The sequence below is a fragment of the Melopsittacus undulatus genome, chromosome 1, assembly GCF_012275295.1.
Source record: "Melopsittacus undulatus isolate bMelUnd1 chromosome 1, bMelUnd1.mat.Z, whole genome shotgun sequence".
Classification (NCBI taxonomy): Eukaryota; Metazoa; Chordata; class Aves; order Psittaciformes; family Psittaculidae; genus Melopsittacus; species Melopsittacus undulatus.
Genome location: NC_047527.1, coordinates 8423965 through 8448962, shown reverse-complemented (window position 1 = coordinate 8448962; position 24998 = coordinate 8423965). Strand labels below are relative to the sequence as shown.

General features: G+C 44.9%; 1 protein-coding gene across 1 annotated transcript in view; it reads left to right on the top strand.

Annotated features, from left to right (window-relative positions):
• The first annotated feature begins 12834 nt into the window (after positions 1–12834).
• CCN4 (cellular communication network factor 4) overlaps positions 12835–24998 on the top strand; it is a 32342-nt gene continuing 20178 nt past the window's right edge. The window contains exon 1 of the mRNA XM_005143815.3: positions 12835–12988. Coding sequence (XP_005143872.2) covers positions 12941–12988 — 48 coding nt within the window. The 5' untranslated portion in view covers positions 12835–12940. The remainder of the gene's footprint in view (positions 12989–24998) is intronic.

Here is a 24998-nt window from a genome sequence, read left to right as displayed (position 1 = left end):
ATTTTGGCTCTTCCTAAAGTAAAACCTTTAAGAAAAGCTGAGAGAGGTTTCATGCACATTGGTGTGTGTTTGAGACCATTTAATTTGGGTTTTTTATGCTATTTAATACCATACCCTATTCCTCTTCAGAATTCCCATGCTTCAGTTTCCAAGGAGGGTGTCTAATTAAAAGACATTGATAATTGAATACAGGGGGCTGATACTTTTTGTCATTTGATGGAGCAACTCTTTCTTAGGTATCTGCTTCTCTGACCCAGTGCAACACGGAGGTTTCTCTTCATTCACAGAAGCAATGAACCTACATTCCTTTTAGTAACCTTGTCTTATTGAAAATGAGTTGGAGGATCCTGGTTCCTCCCCGTCTCCAGACTGGAAGTAAAATGCAGCCTGCACTGCTGGCAATTCATGCATCAGACAGATGGTCTATGAGGACATGCAAGAAATGGAAACTAGGTCAGTTTACTAAAGATGCATGTAAATGAATCACTGGAGCACGTAAGGACAAAATCATAAAGGCCAAAACACAGAATGGTATAGAACAAGCAAGGGATGTGAAAGGGCACAAAAAGCTTTCTATTAATATTTCATCAGAAAGAGGAAGATGAAGGAAGAAGCTGGACCTCCGCCTAGTGAGAAAGGAAAGCTAATAATGCCTGGAGGGCTGAAGTGGTTAATGGCTTTCACATATTAGATGATTCATTAGAAATGCTATGAGCTAAAGACACACTATCACTGATGACTGGGAAAGAGGAATTCAGACTACAATAAGCAAAAGGCAGTCTAAGGGAATTATTTGAAAAGATATATTTTTTGTTTAAATCATAGACCTGGCTAGGCACTGTCTTGAAGGACATGTGAGACACAAGAGGAAAGAAAATGGCTCTATTAATGTGGAGGATAAGGAAGAGCTGGGGAATTATCAATCGATCAGCATACTTTCAACATCTAGAGATATGTTGAAACAACAAGTGGAACAGACCATTTTGAACACTTTAAAGGTATGAAATAGTCTAGCATATGTTGGTTAAAAACAAGTCATGGTTGAAAGAACACCAGATCTGTGACAGATCTAGAAGATATGGGAGACAGAGCACATAACGTAGAAGGTGATTAAGTGGCTGTGGTGTGATTTCATATCTACTGTAGTTAGACTTTTGGCAATATCTCACATGAAATTTGCTCAAGTAAGATGGGAATCTATCCCAGATTAAATTCTTCAGTGCGGATGGCTAGCTGGTAGGAAGTTATCCTCAGTGGGGTGTATCTGTGCTGCTTTCTTCCTTGGAGGAATAGCTGGAGTGGGGCTCTGGGATGTAGACTGAGGTTTTTCAAGCTCTTTGTGTCTTGGATAGCATCACAGAAGTACATCTGCTGATGATATGAGTTTGAAAAGAAAACATCCTGCAGAGATCCTCTGAAATAGTCGGTTCATAAAGGACTTCAGGACAGCAGGAGCACAGGGTTGACTCAGGCTTTTCAGTTCTATCAGCAACACTGACTTTTTCTTTCTCCAGGGATGAAGGAAAATTAATACAGGGGAAATAATAGAGAGGGAAAGAAGTCCTCCGGGTTACTCATTCTGTCAGGGCATACCTAAGGGCGGTTTCTGATGCTGCTGAGATTTTGTTGCTATTGTCAATCATTGTACCCCAGTAGATCTAACTGATGTTGCAGGGCTGTGACCATTCAAGTGACTGCTTGTTCTGTCTTGACAGACATTCATCTCAATGGGAGCAATCAGTGTTGTAGGAATATGTGGCTTCCTGCAGAAGTAATCTAGGGATGGCAGGTTAAGGAAAAGGGGGAAGTAAGTGAACTCTAGGAAGGTCTCTATCTAGTCCTAGTGCCAACCCTAGTTTTGGCATCTTAATAGATAAAGAAAGAAATTATGATGTCTGAGCAAAGAGTGGGAGACCTGGGGAAGGAGAGAGGGCTGCAGTGGAGATACACGTCTGTAAGCTGTTTAGATGGTGCAATAAAGAGGAAAGAAATAATTCCTCTAGTATGCTCAAGGAACAGTGGACTTGACTTACAGTGCAGCAAGGGAGGCTGAAGGTAGACATAAGGGTTAACTCTCTAACTCTGAGGTCAGTGAAGGCCTGGAATAGGATACTGCAGAATGCTTAGAGGGGAAGTCTTGCTCCCTGAAGACAAGGTTAGAGAAACATCTGTCGGGAAGAGTTTAGTTAATGCAGTTTATGTCTTGGGGCAGGTATGAGAGGACACCCTGAGACTCTTCCAGGCCTTTGTCCATGCCTTGGACATATTCCTTTGCCTCTCTTCCCCTCCCATTTTGATTCATCACTTCCTGACTTTGCTCATTACAGGCTCAGTGCCTTGGACTTGCCTTCAGTCCAGGCCCTTCCCTGCTCCAAAACCCCAATAATCCCGGGCTCCCAAGGCAGAAGGGAGTTTGTGATGGCTCCTACACAAGGAGCTCCCTTGCCAGGAGCTGTAATCCACCACTGGTACCCTGAGGGAACCATCCCCATCACCTGGGCAGACACTTTCCCCAGGCACATTTCAAGGACCCTTCTCCATCACATGGTGGAGAGTAAATAACACCAACAGGCTTTTAACACATGAAAGCTCTCCTAAGCTGATCACTCTATTTGCAATCTCAGCAGCCACTTTGGGATCTCAAACAGGGCCAGGATTTTTTCACTTAAGATGCCTGTGGGAGGTAACACAGATGAGGACAACAGTCCCCAGTGTGTAAAGAGAAGGGTGGCTCTCCTAGGAAACCTGTTGCCTCTCTGGCCTTCAAGTAACAACTTGAAGTAATGGCAAATAAGGAAACTATGTACCTCCAAGGGCACTGTGATGTCTCAGTCATGGGGGCAAACTGTGCGTTTTCCTGGCTCTGTGCTGAATCCTGCTCCATGAGGTGCTGGGAGTGCACCCAGCCAATGCCCCAAGGGCTGCCACCAGGAACCAGGCATATGCCAGAGAATTGCATTTGACACGGAAAAAGCAAACAGTTAAGACTGGAAAAGGCAGCAGAGACAGCTTGCCAAAATAATCTAGAAGTTAATGGCCAAAAGTGACCACTTTTCCTTGAAATTCCAGTTTCCTCTAAAACTGAGCATTTGCATTTGTTCTGAGAGGTGTTTCTGTGGGGTGCCCCAAAGGACAGTCTGAGATGTGCGGGTCATGTTGTGATAGACCAAATGGAGGTCAGGGAGTCAGAGTGAGTGGGAGTAATGGAAACCAGCTTGCATGGAGCTGAAGGACCCTATGGAATCAGGGGAGAGGCTTCACTACAGCTGAAATAGATCCCACTATATTGCAGCCTGAATGCACTGATTAAAACCATGTTATGATAAGCCCTAAACAGCAGCCCTGAGCATTGCAAACATAAAGACTACACTTTGTAACCTAGGAGAAAGGAACAGCTTCATCGAAAAGGCTGCATCAGTGGGGATGGTCAGAAAGGTCCTTTGATGCACCAGCATCAGCCTCCAAAGTCTTCAACCTGTGATATATGAAGTCAGGTTAGTCCCTTCAGGACTTCCAGTCCAAAAACTTCTCTCCTGTCAAGTAAGGAGTAGGTATCATCGTGACATCATTAGGGTAGGAAATAACTTTGTGGAACATGGTGAAGAGTCTTCATTCTTGGCATCTAGTGCTGCTACTGATGTCAAACTGAGCCTCAACTTAGGTGCAAGCACCTCAATGAAACTAAATGTTTTTCAAAGCTGATGGATGTAGAGGTTGTATTTGTAGCTTTCCTTTTAAAACATAACAAAAAGACCACACTGGCCATGATTATTGCTAATTGTGGGGGATACAGGACTTATTCCCTGTATTATTTCAGTGCTGAAACCCAGGAATAACTAATGCAGCCTCAGGAGAACAATGAAGTGGATTCCATACAGGAATCTTCTCCTTTTCCTTCCCCACTCTCGTGCTGTGCCTGCCTCACAGAGTGTCACAGAATATGTCCTCCTTGTCAAAATTCCCTTTGGGAAGCCTGTCCTGGCTGAACATGTGCAACCCAGCAGTTCCTCAGGAACTCAACCATTTCAGGCATGACTAAATGGAGATGGACTCAAGCCATGTTAACAGGAAAGAAATACTGCCAGAAGCCATGGAGCCATTTTATTACTGCATGAAGAAGAAAAGCATTCACTGAATCAAGGCAGACATCAACTGCACCCACCTTTTGCCTGAGCATGTGGGCTCAGCACCTTGTTCCATCCTGTTCTTCCCTGTTCTTCTTTTCCCTCAGGTTGAATACAAGCCTGTATCACGACATCAGCTCCAAAATGCTGATAGGAGGAAAAGGAAGGAAAGATAAGCCCAGAAGGAAACAATGGGTGCTCTGTGTGGTACCTTCAGTCCAGGTGATGGGGGGAAGTTTATTACACTAGACAAGGATGGAGCAAGGTGGACACTGATCACAAACAGCAAAGCTTGGGGTAGTGACCTGCTGTGGGACTCTGGGTGTGATACATCACCTCCTGAGCCCAAATCCCCTTCTGTGCTGATGAAATAACAGTGTTCCAAATAAAATCAGGAAACAAAATCATAATGCTCCCAATTTTGTGAAACTGATAGCAAACACCAGCAGACATTATGGAGAACACCCTCCAGGGAATGCAAAAGTTCTTTGTTATCTTCATTATAATCTTTATTAAATGCTTCAGATGCAATTATCTATGGTAGTAAGAAATGTGTATCCTGGATGCTTTCCATAGCTGGGACCTCCTTCTACTAAGGTCTCTAAAACAGCCCGTATCAGACCCTCAATTTGTTCACCTTCTTGACTTTGAACTACTCTATATTCACTGGAATGTGACATGGTTTAATGTGAGATGTCCCTGCCCATGGCAGGGGGGTTGGAACTGGATGATCTTAAGGTCCTTTCCAATCCTAACTATTCTATGATTCTGTGATTCTATGACTGTATCTGTGCACTTTGAAAGAGTCCTAGGAAAAACCTGTGACACACATAGCATTTTACTTCCTAAGTTGTTAGTGTGAAAAGAGATACCTTCGTTTTCACCCTTTTTGCTTTTGTCACCAAGACTAAACTAAGGAAGAACATTGTCATGGGCTGGAAGGGGGGTAGCTTAAAAAGAATTAGAAGATGAGAACTCGAGAGCATGTGGACTACGTGTGCCTAAAGCAGCAGTGCTTTTGTGAGCACTACATCAATAAAGCTGCTTCCCCCAGATTTGTGTCTGGTGACTGACTGCAAACTCCACTGAAGTTGTTTTCCTGCAGTTGGCCGTCTGAGAGGTCTCAGCTGTGTGGCTTCTCTGGTGTCTAATAGTGTGTGAATAATCACTTTCCCCAAAGGGGGGATACTCCTATGGCCTTTCTCTACTAGCTCGATGTCTTGTTTCACAAAGTGCTCAGGAATGTGATTGACAGGGAGCTATCTCCCTGTCAAATTTGGCTTCATATTGGCCAAGAAGCTCAAACATTACTGCAGAGGGACACAGACAGACATTAACACATACAAAGTCACTGCATAAGCTCCATTTCCCCAGGAAATAGAGTCTGAGAGCAGCTCTGTTGAAAGAGAAACATTTACTAACCAAGTACTAAAGGAAACTTTGAATAACATGTTACCAGAGTTAGAATGCAGAATTTGGATACTTGGGCAATAGAGGGAAAACTGGTCCTCCAATATTTCACATTTCAAACAGGTTTAATCTCTTCGGGATCTATTAATCACTTCCCATCAAGTTTGTTTCTTTAATATGAAATTTTCTTTAATATGAAAACCAAATTTGTCTGGATTTATTAACAAAACACTATAAAAACAACACATGGGCTAGAAGGGCAGACCTGCAGAAAACCAGCCCATCTGAGACAGGAGATGGTTGTGTTTTATAGATTTCATTCACAACAAATGAGATTTCATTGGCTTGTGCGTGGGTTGTTGGGGTTTTTTCCAACCAAAGATATGTATGGTCTGACCCAACCTTGAGAATTCACTGACATATTTTCAGTGTTGGGAAACCTCAGTGTGCGAGCAAAAAGGTCAAATCTGATTATAGCCTTAATGTAGACCCAACTGGGAGCAATGGCACTGGTCACAGTGAATTTCTAGCAGCACAGAGATTTCCCTCCTCATGTGGCCAACTCCATCCCAGAGACAGAAGGATTTTGCTGCACAAGTAGAAGGAAAGAAGGCCCAGATTAATGAATAGCTGTGTAATCCTGTGGTCACTGGTCTACAGAATACAAATACCAGGGTGTGCATGTTATCCATAGTGAGTGAAGTCATTTTTTGGAGCATGTCATAAAATTACTTGTCCAGGACACCATGAAATGAAGCAGGACAACCTATGAAGTGCCACTTCAGGAATGTGTGCAATCTTTGCTGGGATTCTTCATCCTTCCATAGATTGTTAGCCAATGCATTTCCCTTTCTTTTCATGTGCGTCAAGGAGAAACATCTGCAGGAGGCAAACCCAAAGGTTAACTCCTCCCCTGCACTTCCCTCATTTGTTCAAACAGTTGAGCCAATATTTATGAATAATGCATTGCTCTCATGAATGCTACAAATCAATGCAGCTCCAAGGACTTCACTTTTTGTACCAGCTGAGGCTCAGACTCAATATGTGCTGTTAATCCAGCTTCTTTTATTGGTTAGCAGGTATTATGTAACTCTTTATTTCCAGAAAACTACTTTTCTACATCAAGGATTTATCAGAGCTTGCTCATATCCCTGGCAGGTTCCTCATTCTCTGTGGCCTGTTTAATTTGGTTATTAATTATTCTCAGAGCTTGGCATCTTATTTGTATGATAGTCTGGGGTTTGTTTTGTTGGGTTCTGTGGGTTTTCTTTTCCCTAAGTTCTCTTTGAAAGCTTTTATTAAGAAACTGATGGGTTTGGAGAGCAGATACTGAGACAGACAATTGTTCAGGAAAAACACTAGTTACCCCAGAGTATTGTTGCTGCTGTCACAAATGTCTGGTACTGCTTCAAACCCATGAGAGCATCTTTTTTGCCTGCATAATGGCCACATAAATAGCCAAGAGGAAGTTATGAAAATTTAAGAATAGATGAACACAATAGTCAGGCCATTGCCATTTCAAGGAAGAAAATACAATGTCTGAAGTTCCTGGCATCAATAATTGAAAATCTAATATAACACATATTTATAAATTGATTTAAAGTTCTGAATTCTTTTTTTAATGAGAACTTGCAGAAACTAGTAATCTAATGTCTCATGGTTTTGCTATTGTCATTCAAACCCTCATGCTCTCATTCACACTGGAACAGCTCAGCTGCTGTCAGCCAGATTAATACTGCTGAAATCAACAGAGTCACACAGATTGACACCAGCTGAAGACTTGTCCTAATAAATCTGAGTCTATTTATGGGGGATGAAATCACAGTCATGTCTCCCTATTCTCACTTGGAATAAAAATGGGTTTGGATGCATGGATGAACTAAGTATTGAAGGTTCCATATTTCAAACTTAGCTGCTACTTCACCCATATCAGTGGATCTGATTTATACCAGCTCTTTGGAGAAATAATCACTCAGTCCTGGAGTGTGCACACTCAGGCTGGTTTACCTGAACTAGCTGGTTTTCTGTTTAGCTATTGGGTATATTATCTGCCCTACAAGTATTCCAGCACTCAGAGCCCAAGACACATAGGGAGTGCATGTATGCTCAGTAATGGAAACCTGGATTCAATAACACTTCAAGGTACTTCCCTTCACCTGGCATTTTTAAGGGATTGAGGGAATCCAGAAGTGGATTTGTCACGTTGGCTCCTGTTAGTAACTTCTGCATCATGGTACCCGGGATGCAAGGCAGAACAGGAGTGCAGAGGCTTTTAGCTCTCCATCCATATTGTGATTCCCCTTCATCTTCTTCTTTGGAAAGAATGTTTAGACAGCAAAAGAGAGCATCCTCCTCCTGTACTGCAGCTTTTTGCACTCTGTGGTCTCAAGTCTCATCTGCAAAGGCCAGTAACTCAGTAAAAATAAGATATTTACCTGTGTGGAAGTGGGGATGGCTGAGTGCTCACATGCTTGATGTTATCGAGATGCAGCTAACCCAGATGTTTTCATACTCTTGTTTCTAAAGCTTTTTTGATATTTCAAAGGGCCAGGCTGATGTAACTCTCCTACCCATCACCTAAGTAGTAATTACAACAGTAATAGATGGTGTGATCAGACTCACCACCTCCCTTCCCAGTCCAGTGTGTGCCTCCCAAATCAGGTGAGGTTCCTTAGCCTTTCTGCTTATTGCAGACCCAGCAGGGTCCCTGCTGTTCATCAGGAAAATCCTGCATGGAAAGGGTGTATTGTCCATCACCCTGGCATGGAGAAAGTCAGGAAAAGGGGCGTTCTGATAGAAAACTAACACAGCTACTTGTTTGGTTTGTTTAAAAGCCAGACTCGTGACTCAGCCTTTACCTATGAGTCAGGAAATTCCAAGGTGCTCTTTTATCCCTTGGACTTGTAGGCAGCCTCTGATCTCACTTATTACAGGGTAAACCCACTACAGGCAAAGAGCTATTCCTGCCACACATATTCAAGCAAGAGCAGCATCCCTCCTCCCTGAGCCTTCTTCCTGTTTTTAGCCGTACCTGTGTTCTTTGGCCAGCTACAGCCTTCAGTAAAAGTGTCAGGAACATCAAACGGCATGAAATAAATCAGTCCATTTCCCAGTTTATTTAGTCTAAAATGACTGTAAAATGGATTCAAACTGAGAAACCTGTTTATGTGGCCGAGAAGCCTAAGGGACAAATTGAGGAAGGAGTGATGTTACAGTGTTAGGTTAACAGAATAAGAGCTAATTTGCACTGTGGCAGGCTACCTGTTTCCAGTTCACTGTGGATGGCGTGACTGCAGAGCGATGCACAGCTGCATTTGCAGACATAATGTCCATGGACAGTGAAAGGTAGAGAGACAAAAGTCATAAAACTATAAAATTGCCTCAAGGTCCAAAAAACCAATTACGCAGAGACTTAAAAGTGATGAGGTTTCCTTGTTTTATTGAAGAGAAGAGTCAGCAGTGATTTACTGAATCCTTACATGTTTATATGTTGGAAGAAGGTACTGAATTCTCATCAGCCAAGCAGACATTGGCAGAAAGATGAAACTAGCAAACTCAGACTGAAAATACGGCACAAGCTTTTAATAGTGAATGTAACTGCAGTCACCAAAACATGAAGTGGATTTTCCATCATTTGAAGATCTGAAATTGAATTTAAGTCTTCGAACTAGACAGAAAAGAGTATTTAGGGCCTCTATTAATTTGGGTCAGTACAAGACTCCCCAGGATTAAGGCAGGTTGATACAGGATTGCAATGATCTCTTTTAGCATTGTCAAACTTAGAGAGAACTGAGAGCTCCCAGAAGCAGAAGCCAAGGTGTGGGCTGTTGCCATCACTAGGTTAAACAAGAACCTAAATGTCCCTGTTATTTAAGGCTTAACCAAATAACACTACACCCAGTCACACTTGTAGGTGCACTGACAAACTGTATCCATGCCATATCCACAGAGGAACTGATATCAGAAAGGCTGCTGAGGCAGGTGGATGTCTCAGCATCCCTGCCCTAGAGCTGCAAGCCCACCCCTTGATCCCTGTCTCACCCAAGCTAAGACAGAGGGTCTGGTTTATGATCATTACATGACAAATTCCCATGGCCAACATGAGATGAGCTGTGGAGCTACAAGCAGCAAAATGTCCATGTTTCAAAGACTCCATCCTTGCTAACACACTTTGATCACAACACCCGCTAAGGAATTCACTGAGGGGAATGAAATATGCAGGAGAAATAGGTCAAAAATGAGTGAGATAACCATCTGTTTTGTGGGGGAAAAAACCCAAAGCAGCAATTCCATTTCTGGTGTCACTTGTAAAGTGTCCTTTCCCTTCATTTTGGAGTCTGACAGCTCAAGACCTTTGAACTCTTGTTCCTCTCCCATTTGCAAAGCTACCTTTGCTAGGCCTGATAACATGGTCCTTTCAGCTCCAAGCCAGCAAACATGACTTGTGGGAGGCATCAGCCACCTACTTTACATCTGAGGCTATTAACCTAAGCTAATCCATCTAGTTTCACCTCTTTATTTAAGAGGACATCTCACCTTGGTCAGAAGAATGACACTCTTAAACTGCTCCTTTAGCAAAGTGCTCAGGGATTCGGAGCCCAAAGTCAGGCACAGTGGTAGCCACATGTAGATGAACACTGCTCAGGTGACACAAAGGTAGAGGGCTTCCTTCTAGATTCCTCAGCAGGGAAAGAGAGTCCCTGTCACTGAGTATTGCTGGTGTATGAGGAAGGAGGTGTGCTGGTGACTGAGGGGTTAAAGAAACACTGAAATACAGAGAGGTGGGATGAATTAACATAGAATCATAGAATAGTTAGGGTTGTAAAAGACCTTAAGATCATCCACTTCCAACCCCCCTGCCATGCCCAGGGACACCTCACACTAAACCATGTCACCCAAGGCTCTGTCCAACCTGGCCTTGAACACTAACAGGGATGGAGCATTCACAGCTTCCCTGGGCAACCCATTCCAGTGCCTCACTACCCTAACAGTAAAGAACTTCCTCCTTATATCCAACCTAAACCTCTGCTGTTTTCAGTTTCAACCTGTTACCCCTTGTCCTATCACTACAGTCCCTAATGAATAGTCCCTCCCCAGCATCTCTATAGGCCTCCTTCAGATACTGGAAGTCTGCTATGAGGTCTCCACGCAGCCTTCTCTTCTACAGGCTGAACAGCTCCAACTTCCTCAGCCTATCTTCATACGGGAGGTGCTCCAGTCCCCTGATCATCCTCGTGGCCTCCTCTGGACTTGTTCCAACAGTTCCATGTCCTTTTTATGTTGAGGACACCAGAACTGCACACAATACTCCAAGTGAGGTCTCACGAGAGCAGAGTAGAGGGGCAGGATCACCTCGTTTGACCTGCTGGTCACGTTCCTTTTGATGCAGCCCAGGATACAGTTGCTTTCTGGGCTGTGAGTGCACACTGCAGCTGGCTCATGTTCATTTTCTCATCGACCAACACCCCCAAGTCCTTCTCCCCATGGCTGCTCTGAATCTCTTCTCTGCCCAACCTGTAGCTGTGCCTGGGATTGCTCCCACCCAGGACCTTGCACTTGGCATGGTTAAACTTCATGAGGTTGGCATCAGCCCACCTCACAAGTGTGTCAAGGTCCCTCTGGATGGCATTCCTTCCCTCCAGCATATCAACCAAACCACACAGAGGAGAACTTGAGGAAGGAGAGGGATTAATATGGAGGAAGGAGAATTCAAACAGCCCTATGGGAACCTGATAGAAAATACAGTCATTAACCTGGTCCTCAGGATGGTGTGTCTTGGGAAAGGGCAGTGATAGAGGTGCTGGAGGAGGAGCACAGAAGATGGCACTTTCTCCAGTCTGCAGCCAAGCTCCGGACCATGTCCCAGGGCAGTCAGGTGTGCAGGCTGTCACACACAAATACAGGTCCTTTTAGAGCTCCCTGGTCCAGCTGGTGTGAAACCATTGAACTGCCCATGTCACATCACACAAGAGATGAAAGTCACTGCGAGAATAGGTGTCACTGGAGTGCAGCTTCCTTGCTGTAACCCACCCACCATCAGCCACAGCCTTGACCTTCAGTCATGCCAGGTCAAGGGGCAAACCCCTGCACAGTGCAGCTCCACGGGAGGGCTGGGGGTTCCTGGAGGACATGGGGGGCTCACCCCAACCTGACCCAGCACAGCTGAGCTATAGGAGGTAGGCAAGGCTGGGCAGAGGTTAAGGCATCAGCATCTCAGTTCTACTCTGACCATCAGTGTTCACCCACTCATTGCTGTTGATTGGGGTTTGCCTGCTTTTAAACTCACCTTGACATCTCATTTAGACAATGTCTTTCTTGGGTTTAAGACCTGTAAAGGAGTTTTCTTCCCTTTGCAAGCACTTATTTTCCTTATATTATTCTATTTCAGTTTAAGGATGAAAGAGCCATTAAATTATCTCAAATTCAGATTTAGGAGTGTGAGGGAAAATACTGTGCCTGTGAGTGGGTAAAAGGAGAAAAACACATCAGAGACGACCCAGCTAAAATCAAAGTACTCATTAACAGGTATGCAGGTGATCAGAGAGTTTAGCTCTGTTCAGGGTGAGGTTTGCACTACCATGTACCCAGGTAATATTTGTTATGGCCATTGCTGGGTATAACTATATAAGTAACTATAACTATAGCTATAACTTTAACTATAAATGTATCTATATAGCTATAGCTATAACTATGAATATAATTATAACTATAAACTACAACTACATATGTTTACAATATATAAAGAAATATGACTGAGCCCAGGAGCTGATGCACACTCTGATACATTCCACCAAAATCAGGGAAGGCATGTGTAGCATCGAGGGGACAGTGTGCCCTTCCTTCCCTTTCCCATATGGATTGCTCTATAAAGATGGGGATGCCAAGGGTGCCGACATACTGCATCCCACAGGGCGCACTTGCAGGATGATCGCCCTTCCGCACTTCAAATGAAGGCAGTCTTATTAAAAGGTTAAATACATCCATGATCTTGCACGTATTTGAGTGCCAGAGTCTGAGTGCCGTGAGCAACGTGAGGGATAAGCTCTGAGCATTCCAGTGCTACGCTGGAATCACAGCTTGCTGGAGCACGGCGCTGCAGCTTTCCCTTTAAGAGCCCTTTGGCTAAGGGCGATAGACTGAAATGCAGGAGGTGGGACAACACCACACACAAAAATGAAGAAGTGGAGGCAGGAAAAGTTTCTCCAGAGGAAAAATGCAGGGCTTGTCCCTCACCCTGACGTCAGATCTGTCTTTAATAAAACCCCCAAAGAGCCAAGAGAAAAAGGCAGAGTGCCGAGGCTTGGGTTGCCGGTTCGGGATTGCTCCGCATTCCCCAAAGTGGTGTTTCTGTTCAAAACGGCTCTAAGGCTGGGTTCAATCAATGTATTTAATCCCGGCTTCCAGGGATGAGGTGGCTTTTGCCCTGGATTCTAGCAACAAGCAGCATTTTGCAGGTGAGTTTGGAAACTGCAGGAGAGACTCGTCCTCTGCAAGCACACTTGGGTTTAATGCACGGTGGGCTGGGAGATCTGAGCGTGGTGCATGTGGGAAGGTGGGCACTGGAGAGGAGGTGGGAGATGTGGGAGCGAGGAGGGAAAGATGAGCTATGGAGGAAAGGAAATGAAAGAAAAAAAGGAAAGGAAAAGAAAGGAAAAAAGGAAAGGAAAAAAGGAAAGAAAAAGGAAAAGAAAGGAAAGGAGAGGAAAGGAAAGGAAAGGAAAGGAAAGGAAAGGAAAGGAAAGGAAAGGAAAGGAAAGGAAAGGAAAGGAAAGGAAAGGAAAGGAAAGGAAAGGAAAGGAAAGGAAAGGAAAGGAAAGGAAAGGAAAGGAAAGGAAAGGAAAGGAAAGGAAAGGAAAGGAAAGGAAAGGAAAGGAAAGGAAAGGAAAGGAAAAAAAGAAAGAAAATGAAAGGGAAAAAAGAAAATAAAGGAAAGGAAAAGAAAAAAAAAAGAAGAAAAATGAAAGGAGTAAGGAAATTATTAAGGAAAAAGGAAAGGAATAAGGAAAAGGGAAAAAAAATAAGGGAAAGGAATAAGGAAAAGAGAAAGGAATAAAGGGAAGGAAGGGGTGCAGAAGTGTCTCTGAGTTGAGGGATCTGCACAGAAACCTGTAGTGTGGGGTGTTTGTGTAGGTTTTATTTTTCCATTTCTACCCTTCCCATCGCTGCTGTTTGTGCTGGGAAGCCAAGCAAGGAGGAGAAGCTCTCCCGTCCCTGCCCTCAGCAGCGCCGTGAGGCTCTCAGGGTCGTAGGGGCCAAGGCAGGTCCCGACGGGCGGCGGTGCCCGAAGGGGTCGGGACCGGAGTGGTCCGGGGCAGGTCCCGCCGCGGGGCCGGGGCTGGGAGCAGAGCCGGAGGATGGCGGAGCCGCAGGTGTGCCGCTGCCGGCACAGGAGGAGGTTGTTTCCCCCTCTCCCGATCTCTGGTCCACGCAGCAGCCGCTTCCCTTCGCCTCCTCTTTGGAAAGACCTGTATGGGAAAGCCGCTCGTTTCAGGAAGGTGTTCGCGTTTTGTTTGCCTTGTCCCGGTGCGTGCCTACCTCTTGTGTAAAATCACTGGGGGAGAGAAACTGGGAGCTGTGGTGCCCAGGACGGTAACTGTCACGACAGTGCGTGCGGGAGAGCCTGTCGCGAACGAACGGCCACGTCGGGACCTTCAGTGTCCTTCGTCCTCGTCCTCATCCCCATCCTCATCCCTATTCCTAGACACAACTCCAGGCTCAGGGAGCCCTGGGGACCCGGAAAGTGAGGTGGATCCTAAGGGACCCATTTGAACCACCCTGCTGGAGGCTGGGACAGTCCCTGAGCCAGAGACATGTGAAGCTGTGTCTGAGCATCGCTTCTGCTGGAAGGGGGGTAACATCACCCGCTTTGCATAGGGGGTACTTTGCTTTGTAGGGCTGCTGGCACCAGGGGTTGGCTTCTGTGTTGTGAGATAAAGAGATAAAGTGTTATGGGTGATGTGGTGCACCAGGCACACCTGTGTGACAGCAGATGGCGAAGCGATAAGTCCTGTGTGAGTGTTGAGATGGATTGATAACAGTGCCTGTTCTAGCAAACAAAATACAACACCTAAACCAAACCTGGCAACAAACAAACAAAGTACACCTCTTGTGCTCTCTGAGGTAAGCTGCTTCTCTGCTCAGTTTTTGTTGAGCAGTAAAAAGTCACACAGAGGGAGAACAGTGTTACTAGGGCAGATGAGCTTGAGCCTTGTTAATTTTACAGTGGTTGTCCTGGGTTCATCTGACATCAAAGATGTTTGTAAAGGATGATGCTGTGGCATAGAGGTATGTGTGAGTGCACACAGACACATGTGCCTGCTGTGGGGTAAGTGAGCACAAGACAAATATTGCTGGCAGCATGTTTGGTCCAAAGAGTATCTAAAAAAGAGTTTGAAACTATATCAAAAATAGTCTCAAAAGAGTCCCGGGTCTCTACTGTTTCAATTCAAGCTCTCAATTGAATGGAGCAGGTGAAGTTGTGCCCATCCAGAGCATCTCAGGGGCACTGTTGCCTCCTGAACATACACGCACACTGAGTTGGACCTTAGAAGGTTGTGCTTAGAAACCATTGAATAGGGGTGATTTCTCCCCAGTAATGAACTGGTTTTCTGTGGGTCTTTTTGACCCCAGAACTGGACTGTGTTGAGGGGGTGGTTGGCACATGAAGAGCACATTTCTATCTGGCATACATAAAGGAGTGGGGAAACAGGGATGAAGAGAATGTACAGCATGGATTGATGAGAGGGACTGGGGAGGGCAACTGGGAGGTGGTATTAGTCTTTGTAATACTTATAGGACTTTAGGGAGAAGAGCAGGCTTAGTCTGATTTGCTTAAGGGGATGATGCCTGAAGGAGCAAGGGATGTTGCAACTGATATGGGATATTGTGAATATCTCTCTGACATGCCCACCCTGTTCACTAGAGAGAGATCTTAGCTAAGTCACACTGGTCATAACAGATGAGTGCTGGTAAATCTCTGGCACTCATTGTCTGCTGTGCTTCATCTTTGGTGGCATCAGCACAACTGTAATAAAGACCTTTACAGCACTTCAGAAACCTCCATGTAGTGTTGCCATCAGGCAGGTCACTGTGCACAGGCAAAACTCCCTAGTCTCCCTGGAGATCTGTCACTGTTCACATGTATAAAGGAATATGGACAGAAAAAGATGCTCCACGGGGAAAGAGGAGGGTTGACTATCTGGAATATAACAGGAATATATATGCTTGTTCTAAGAAGACAGAGTAGTTAATATGGGAAGGTCAGGCAGGTCTCAAAGAGCGCTTCAGAAGGTAACTCTCAGCTTCTGTCAGATTGTTCTATGTGTTCCAGTGCTGAGTTCTTAAGCTATTCTACCAAGAACATGTATTATTAGGGCCCAACTTCATGGACGATGGGCTTGTGAAGAGAAAAATGACTGAGCATAGCTGAGATTTCAGGCACAAGTTTTCAAGCATCTCTTAAAATATGTGGTTTATTTTCATAGATGTAAGGGCAAAGACCATGGGAGCCCAAGTCCCATCAACTAGGCTGAGATTCCTCAGTGCCTGAGTCATTTCTGCAGCAAGACTGGATGTGATGGCCCCTTTCAGTGCTGCACATTGAGGAATCAGATCCAAGATCTTCAGCCCTGATGGCTCAGCAGATAGGAGACCCCTTGTTCATGGGTTGAAATGTCCCAAACCAGGGTGATGATTAGAAAAGCTATTCTGCACTTTGTAGAAAATGAGAAAAGAAGATTACATAGGAAGAACAACATTGGAGGCTTCTAAAACATTTGAAGTGAAGGGATGGGTAGCGTGTGGATTAGAAATCTAAAATAAGGAAAGGGGGTAAATGCAAACCTGCAGACTTTGCTACTCAACCTACTACTTTTCATCACCACTAAAGACTGGTACTGCTCTCTATCACATCAACTAGCAGGTATTGACACTTCCATTTGCTTTGATGGCATCATGGCATACAAACACCAGGCTTTTGGCTTTAGTGGGTGACAGGGAGGAGAAAGATGTTCAAAGATGCCTTTATATAGACACTTCTCCTCTGTGAGCATTGATTTCACTGATAATGACCCAAGTTCAGGGCTGCCCCAGGCTGTGTGGAAAGTGGTTTAAGAACCATAATGTGTGGTTTTTCCTTCTCCTTTTTATAAGATCTGTTGGCACAGATGTGAGGCCAAGAATTTCATTTGTAAAATGTTTGGATTTGGTGGCAGGAAAAAATGATTACATTTCTTTGGGCTCTTCCAGGCAAAACCGCATTCTGACCAAATGTGAACCAAGAAACCCAAAAAACAAAGAAAAAGCTACAGATTGATTTATTAATTCATCTCTTTGCTTTGCTAGCAGCTCATATGTAGTCTAATGCTAAAGGTTCCAGACACCTTTATTCTTGCCTGCAAAAATCCTTTTGCTCTCCACAGGAGCTGAGCTGAGGTTTATCTATAGAGTGCTTCTTAAAGGAGGTTGCAGGCTCACAATATGGATACATAGGTAATGTTAGGCAGCATAGGTTCAAAGTTGATGTGTCTTGTCCCTCTAACTGCCCCTCTATCTGGCTTGATACACTTCTCTTTAGAAGGGCTCCTATCCTACATTGCCACTGTAGGATGTCAATTAAAATTGCTCTGGTTATAGCACCTGAAGATTCAGTTATGCAAATAAGTATCTTGTAGCTGCATCATGCAGAGGGCTCCCCAAAGCTGGTCCTTTGTCAGCCTCCCCCCCAAATCCACTTGCAGAATGAAATCATTGCCAAGGCAACATCCTGAAGGCAGCTCTAAATGTGCTTCACATGAATCAGAGCTCAACCCAAGTCTGTCCCTGATGAAGATGCCCCCTAAATGCACAAACACACACAGAGTTTTTGCTAAGAGTAGCTTTTTCATACCTTCTCCTATCAGCGCTTGAATTTGCCATCAGCTGCCAGTGTGCAACAGCTTCTTTGCTAACATTAACCAAGACAGCTGGAAACAGGAGCTTCCTCATCCCCTCGTAGTTGTGGCACTGCCTGTTTGTATCCCCTGTGCAGGTCCTGTCCCCATTTCACACTGCAGCAAGACTGCTGCAGTGTGAGTACTTTGTTAGTGAGGCTTCTCAAGGAAAGGCATTACTTCAGAATAGCTGTTGGGTTTAGCAAAAGGATGAGATTTACATGATGCTGAGGGGTGTCTGTCCTTAGAAAGAATTGTCCATGTAGCAACAGGACAAGGGGTAATGGGTTTAAACTAAAACAGGGGAAGTTCAGGTTGGATCTAAGGAAGAAGTTCTTCACTGTGAGGCTGGTGAGGCACTGGAACAGGTTGCCAAAGAACTGGTGGATGCTCCATCCCTGGCAGTGTTCAAGGCCAGGCTGGACAGAGCCTTGGGTGATATGGTCTAGTGTGAAGCATCCCTGCCCATGGAGGGGGGTTGGAACTGGGTCCTGTCCAACCCAAACCATTCTATGATTCTATCTTCTCCTGCCTTCCCCAGGTGCCATGAAAAGGCACAGGTCAGAAAGTTCAGAAGTCTTCCACAGCCACATGGGATATTTGACTTCGTTCTTCAGAAGCTCTGGGTTCCCATGCTGAGCTATTAAGAGTTGCGTTAGCATCTTGCCAGTGTTCAGCTTACTGAGAACTGCTCCTTTTGGATGGCCTCTGTGTCCCAGAGGGGTCTTGAGCATTCCTGTCTGGACAGCCCTGGCTCTCACGCACAAGTGTAAATGAAGCTGCAGTATCATGTATGTGGACATTGGCAACGGTGGCCTGGCTAAAGCTGAACACCCACAGCTTCAGCTGAGGATACATGTGAGTATCAAACCGGACAGTGTCTCATGCTGTGGACCAGGAAGCAGGGCAAGGTTTCCTCAGCCTTTCAGATTTGTTACCAGGAGGTGCAGGTCAGCACCATGTATTAATATTCCCCCTGATTTCCCCTTTGCTTTCATATAATAGATCTCAACCATCCTCATTCATAGGGTCCTTACGTTAAAAACAGTATCTTCTGTTTCTATTCTAGAAACGTTGACTTAGAGCTGTCACCTTGTCAGAGATGGGCCTAAACAAAGTCTACCCATTTGTTTTCTTTCTGTGTTCTGATGCCCACCAAGAATCCAGACTCAGCTTCTTGGGCTAGCCTTACAGCACTCAATTTCCCCATCATTCCCCTTCCAAGCTTTGTCTTACCCAGGGTTTGCTGAATCCTGTGGTGAGTTACCTTTAACATCCCATTGCTGCAGGCTGGCAGCTCTGTGTGTATGTTCAGTGCTGCTCTGGGCGAGGATCACTTTGTTCCCCTGCACCCTGATGGTCTCCCAGCCCATTGGTCCCTCTGTTATTTATTGCTTTCACACTGAAACCTTATGTGTTTCCCTTTTAGCTGCTGCTTATTCTGGCATCCTGGGTGAAACTTCTGGAGTCCTCTTAATGCCTTATGCCTTCTAATACACTGCTGCTGGGCTTTGACTTTCATCCTTGCATCTGGGCTAGGTGTGGGAAAGTAGAAGGGAGAAAAGACATTTTTACCTCTGTGGATGCCAACAGATGAATCTCTCTACAAGCAATTGTTGTGGATGGGGAAGGAAAGGAGAGCCTTTAGGCTAAAACAGCTGTGGGAGAAGATAACACTTAAGCTAAGCTTTACAGCAGCACCTGAATAATGATTTTCTAATATTTGGGTTGGTAACACATTCCAGGACTGTGTGGTCATCCCTGTGTGTTCCTTTTCTTTCTCAACAGCTCCCACGTTGTTCTTCTGTTTTATTAGTCTGGGTCTGTCATTCTGCTTAACCCATAAAGCAAATGAGAGATGAGCAAGCTGGACAGCCAAGTTTCATGAACTCCAGGATGGCAAGCAATGAGCTCAAAGGGAAACCTGAGAGGTATTTGCAGAAATAATTGTGGGCTCATGCCTCATCCATGGAGGGTTGTGAGTCATCTGGATCCCGATGCTGCTGGACATGTGTACGATTAGGTTGCTGCTGCTATGGAGCAATTCCAGCCCTGAGAAAGGATCTTCTCTTAAGAGCTTGCCTTAAAGATTGGGAATGAGGTATAAGAAAAAGCCTGACAAAGTTGGGGCTGTTCAGCCTGGAGAAGAGAAGGCTGCATGGAGACCTCATAGCAGCCTTCCAGTATCTGAAGGGGGCCTACAGGGATGCTGGTGAGGGACTATTCATTAGGGACTGTAGTGATAGGACAAAGGGGAATGGGTTGAAACTTAAACAGCAGGGGTTTAGACTGGATATAAGGGAGAAATTCTTTATTGTTAGAGTGGTGAGGTACTGGAATGGGTTGCCCAGGGAGGTTGTGAATGCTCAATCCCTGGCAGTGTTCAAGGCCAGGCTGGATGAAGCCTTGGGTGACATGGTTTAGTGTGAGGTGTCCCTGGGCATGACAGGGGGGTTGGAACTGGATGATCTTAATGTCCTTTCCAACCCTAACTATTCTATGATTCTATGGCACCATAGCAAGGTCACTTGGTCCAGCATTTCACTGGCACTCAGATGAACAGAACTCACAATACCTGTAGTGCTTTGGCTGCTTTTACACCTTTTTCTTAGAGCTGAAACTAGCTCCTTCTCAGCCTAAGACAAACCTGTCCTTTCCCTTCCTACTGAAGTAATCTCCAATGAAAGGCTTCCAGGTGGATATGAAGCCCTGGTTTTATTATTACATCTCCAGCATGCAACTGCCTAGCTTGACTGAGTTAGTAGCTACATTAGATTTAGAAACATGGAAATATTATATGTAGCATCTGTATACAATGTAGCCAAGCAAGAAACTTTGTCATTCTGTACAATACCTAAACCAAAGCCTGCTCTATGCCAACAGGAACAGTGCAAACCACAAAGAATTCACAACTTTGACCAGAACTGCTCTGGATACACTGGTTGGTTGGTTTGTTATTCTATTTTATGTTTATTTTTGTGTTAGAGGGTAACAAATTTTTAGCAGCTGCACTTTGCCCTTTCTCAAATTTCTGAACACAACTCAAACTTCAATTTCTGAGGGGTTTGCAGCTTTCCATCCTGCTTTCTTTTCTGGTGTTTTGTTACTGGAGGTTTTTAATGACAGGAGACAGCAAGATGAGGGGGAGATTGTTTCTTTCTCTTGCTGAAGTTTCCATATCTCCATATACTTATGCTGGGCCAGTGAAAGGAAGACTACAGGGAAAAGAAGGAAGCATGGCTTTGCTGAAACCCAGTTTGACGCCTTTGGGGGACAACACCTGAAGCAGTGGCTCTGATGAACTTATTTCACCTCAGGAAAGAGCCACCCTCCTTGCACTGGGCAGACAACTAATGTACCAGGGCTCTGCAGAGGGTCTTCCCAAGGAAGTGCCATTACTATCTTAAAGCATCTCTAGATTGTATTCTAAACACTTCTGTTATTGCCTTTGACATGTCTGATAAATGGCATCCTTGTATTTGCAGTGCGAGAAGTCACTCTGCATCTATATGTTTTGGATTTATGAATCCTCCTTTCTGGCTTTTGAAGTCCACTAATATAACCCTGGGTGACCAAGCAGGCTATAGATCTCACTTATCACCAGCTTATATCTGCTGTGGCTAAAGGAACTTGCTGTATCTGGGATGATAAGGAGGCAGAGACATTGAAATCCATATGGGGGGAATTAAGTGCTCCTCTGAGTGTCTGGCACATGTACTTGGCTGCCTGCAGGCTACCAATTCCCTGGGTTTGGAGTAACAGCTGGGTCATTTTAGCTGTTTAGCAAGGCAGGACCAAACCACAGAAGCTGCAGCCAGCGCTGTGAATCTGCAAATGGATTACACTATAAACCCCTCGGTTACACTTTTATAAGAGAAAATAAAAGGTGGAAAACTAATTAGGAAAATATCCATGTTCCATTAACTCGTTTGGCCATTCAGCAGGTGATTTATTTATAAGCACTCCTGGCAATGTTTCCTGCTGGATCTTGGTCTTGGAGGACTGGGTCATACCCACAGCATCTGTGTGTGGGCTGATATACATTGATGTGAGAGAATGAGGGTGAATTCAGTTGGCTTCTTTCTGTTTTTCTTTCACATTTGACCCTATGCATTGTTGTTACTGTAGTTGAATACATACTGATATCCCAGCTATTTAGCACTGCAGTTCATTTATGGAGATCATTCACTAAGTAATTTTCACTGTTGTACCAGAGTGCCAAGTGTACATAGAATCATAGAGTCATAGAATGGTTTGGGTTGGAAAGGACTGTATGATCATCCAGTTCCAACCTCTGCCATGGGCATTTTTAGTATTACAGTTAATTGTACATTTCTATGAAGCATGACCCTGCACAAGCCTGGCAAAGGGGTTAAAGAAGCTTCAAGCTGATGTCTAGGAGGTAGTAGATTTCTGGAAGTAATTTAACTTATTTTTCCAGATTTTGCACCAAAACCTGTACCAAGCTTCCTCAGTGCACTGGGGTTCCCCAAAGAGGTGATGTGGTCATGCTCATGCAGGCTGGTGAATTCCTTGCCCACCAAAGCTGCCCAGGTGTGGGTGAGCTGCTGACTCTGTGGTGGAACAATGCATTACATGTCTGGTTTCAGGCTCAGATATGACACTTCTGCTTCTTTTAGATGATATCCTTAATTCTGTGTGGTGTACATATACAGATACATATTACAGATACACATACACATTCACATACACACAAACATATCCATATGCATGCCCCCCCCCCCCCCCCGTCTTTTTATAGTTTGTGCCAGTTTTTCTATACATATCATATAGGCTGTCTGTTTGCACTCGAGGAATTGTTTGTGCCAGTTTTGACTGTTCCCCCTCTCCCAGCTATACTGAAATACTTTCCCAACCACCATCTGGGAGGCTGGACTATTTGATTAGAGGAGTAAATGGATATTATGGGAATACAGTTGAGAACCCTTCACAAACACTCCATCCTCGATGACTGTACTGTTTTATAGAAGGATAATTAAAGAATCACATTCATCTCATTCCCATGTGACTGTACGACCATGAAGGTGTTGATCCTCATTTTATTGTTCCATGCATCACACAGGGTAATCTCCCTGACAAAAAGTGTCTCTACAGCACGAACAGTGCTGATATAAATACTTTGGCTTAAAAACTCCCTCCCCAAACACTCCCCAAATGTGTTTGTTTCTGGTACAAATCGTGTCTGTGGAGCAGCCTTGCCCCAAGGGGATGCTCGGCAGAAGCAGGGCTGCTGGGGAGCACCACCATAGCCTTGTCATTTGTGCATCAACACTGCCCTCGCGTGTTGGGCGCTTGGGAGACGAAGCCTGCGCCTGGTTTGCTCCCGCTTGGTTTGCTGTGGGCTGCAGGCAGCCAGCAATAGCTATAGGGGACTAGCAAAATTGTCATTCGTCATAGGAATTCGTCTTTATCCTCCTGGTATTCTCCTCCATGCATGAGAGCAGCAGCGCTAGCTGCTTAAGGGCTGAGATGTTGCCACTTTCCCTCTTGGGGCTGTTTAGGATAGGAAGTGGTGGTGTTGGTATGGTGGGGTTTTGGGGATGCATGATGGATATGAAGTCTAAGCAACTTTCTCCTTGTGACCTGCCAAAGTGCTTCAGTGCCAGGGTGAGGGACTCAACATGACAATGAGTTGTGGTGGAGCTGCAATAATACCTGACCTGTATTTTGAAGTCCATGATCAAAACGCAGGAAGGGGCTTTGGTTGGGGATTTGTTTGTTTTATTTGATGCCATTCACGGTATATGGATCAGAAATGGGGATCTTATCACCTGGGTGGTTTAGACCTGGGCCTCAGCATGTATCATAGCTGCATGCAAGCAAGAATGAATCACATGTAAAGGACGCTTTTCATCAGTTTGCACGGATGCACCAAGTTCTAAACTGCTGAGCACCACTGATTTGATGTGTTTGAACGTGTTGGAGAGGTGAAGCACTCTTGCCCTTTTGCAGACATCAAGTGCATGGGATGGTTGAAAGTCAAAACACGAAGCAACTGACTTTACTGAACAGACAGCATCTGAGAGTCAGTGGAATTTTGCATCCAGTAAGAACTAAACAACTTAGTTTATTAGGTGTGTGTAGGAGGAGGGATCATGGTATGGTTACAGTGTAGGAATGAGAAATCTAAGTGCTATTTTTGGCTCTGCCACAGACATCCTGTCTGCCTTTAGGACAGTCACTTCACCTCTTGGGCCCCAAACTGAAACAGGGTTATTCAGTAATTTCATCCTTATGAAAAGTGCTGCTTTCCACCATGAGCAAACCCTCCTAGGAACAGAAAGACATGCTCTGCTTGTGAAATGCCACGTGCACAATTCCCAGCAGGAGAGCTGATACCTCCAAGTATATCAGCCCTCACATTTACTTCTTGCACCAGTTATTTTTAGGTTCATTCTCTGCCATCTTTTTTACCAAAGCCCTGAATTTCAGTTCTGTTTCCACTGACTTCAGGGGCAGGAGGATGAATTCTCCAGCACAATACGTAATTTTCCTATACTAATAACTTCACTCCTTTTCTTCTTTTACTCATGAATTTGGAGGTGGTCTCATTTCCTTGCTTGTAGTTTCCACTGTATTTAATTAAAAAGCAGTGGGTTTGTCCCCAGCGTCATGTAAAGTCAAGAGCAAATCTACAGGCTTCTCTATTTTCCTTCCTTCCGCATTTGCAATGTGTTTTGTTGGAGGTGGGAGGGAATGTACAGATGCTTTTTGGGGGCTTTCTGAGCTTTAAGCATGTCTGGAATAATGTTTGCAGTACAAAGCCCAGCTTGGCTTGAGAGATGGCTCCAACCTCTTCTGAGTCCCCTCCTTCTCATGGCCTGAGTTTGCTCTTTGTGCTGTTTCTGTGCCAACTTCTCAGGAACAGCCTGTTCCCCCATTCAGGGACTCACCACCACCCCCTCCTCCTTCCCCATAGCACATGGGACAAGATGCTGTGTGCAGCCATCATTCCACTGACTGTTCTTGCTAAAAAAGCAAATGCTCCTTACATAAGTTGTTTTGGATCAGCCCACCTCTCAAGCCTCACATGGGAGGCTTAAATGGGTGATCTTCTCCCCAGGCTCCCGTTGGAGCTCTCTATGCAATTCTGACAGCTCCTCAGCCTTGAAGCTCTGCTCAGTTACTGCTATGGGCAGCCAAAACATGGGTGAGAGAACATCATGCTGTTATCATGTCAGCATCAAGGACACACTGGTTCCCGGGGCTACAGCATGGGGCTGACCACACAGCTAAATCTAGACTAGTGACCTAGGTGTCTGTGCACCCACAGCCTCAGACTGTTTCCTCTTGATACCGGGCTCCAGAGCAAATGCCTGCTGTAAAACTCAGTTGCAATGCAATGGCCATGTGAATTTACATGAGCTAACCACCTTGATCCAAGTCTTGCAAGCCAAATATTCTGGGCCAAGCCCTGCTGATTTTCAGAACAAAGAAGTATGTTCCTAGCCATGAGTGAGCAGCCAAGAAAAGGATCCTTCCTGTAGCAGGTCTATAAATGTGATGCTCCATG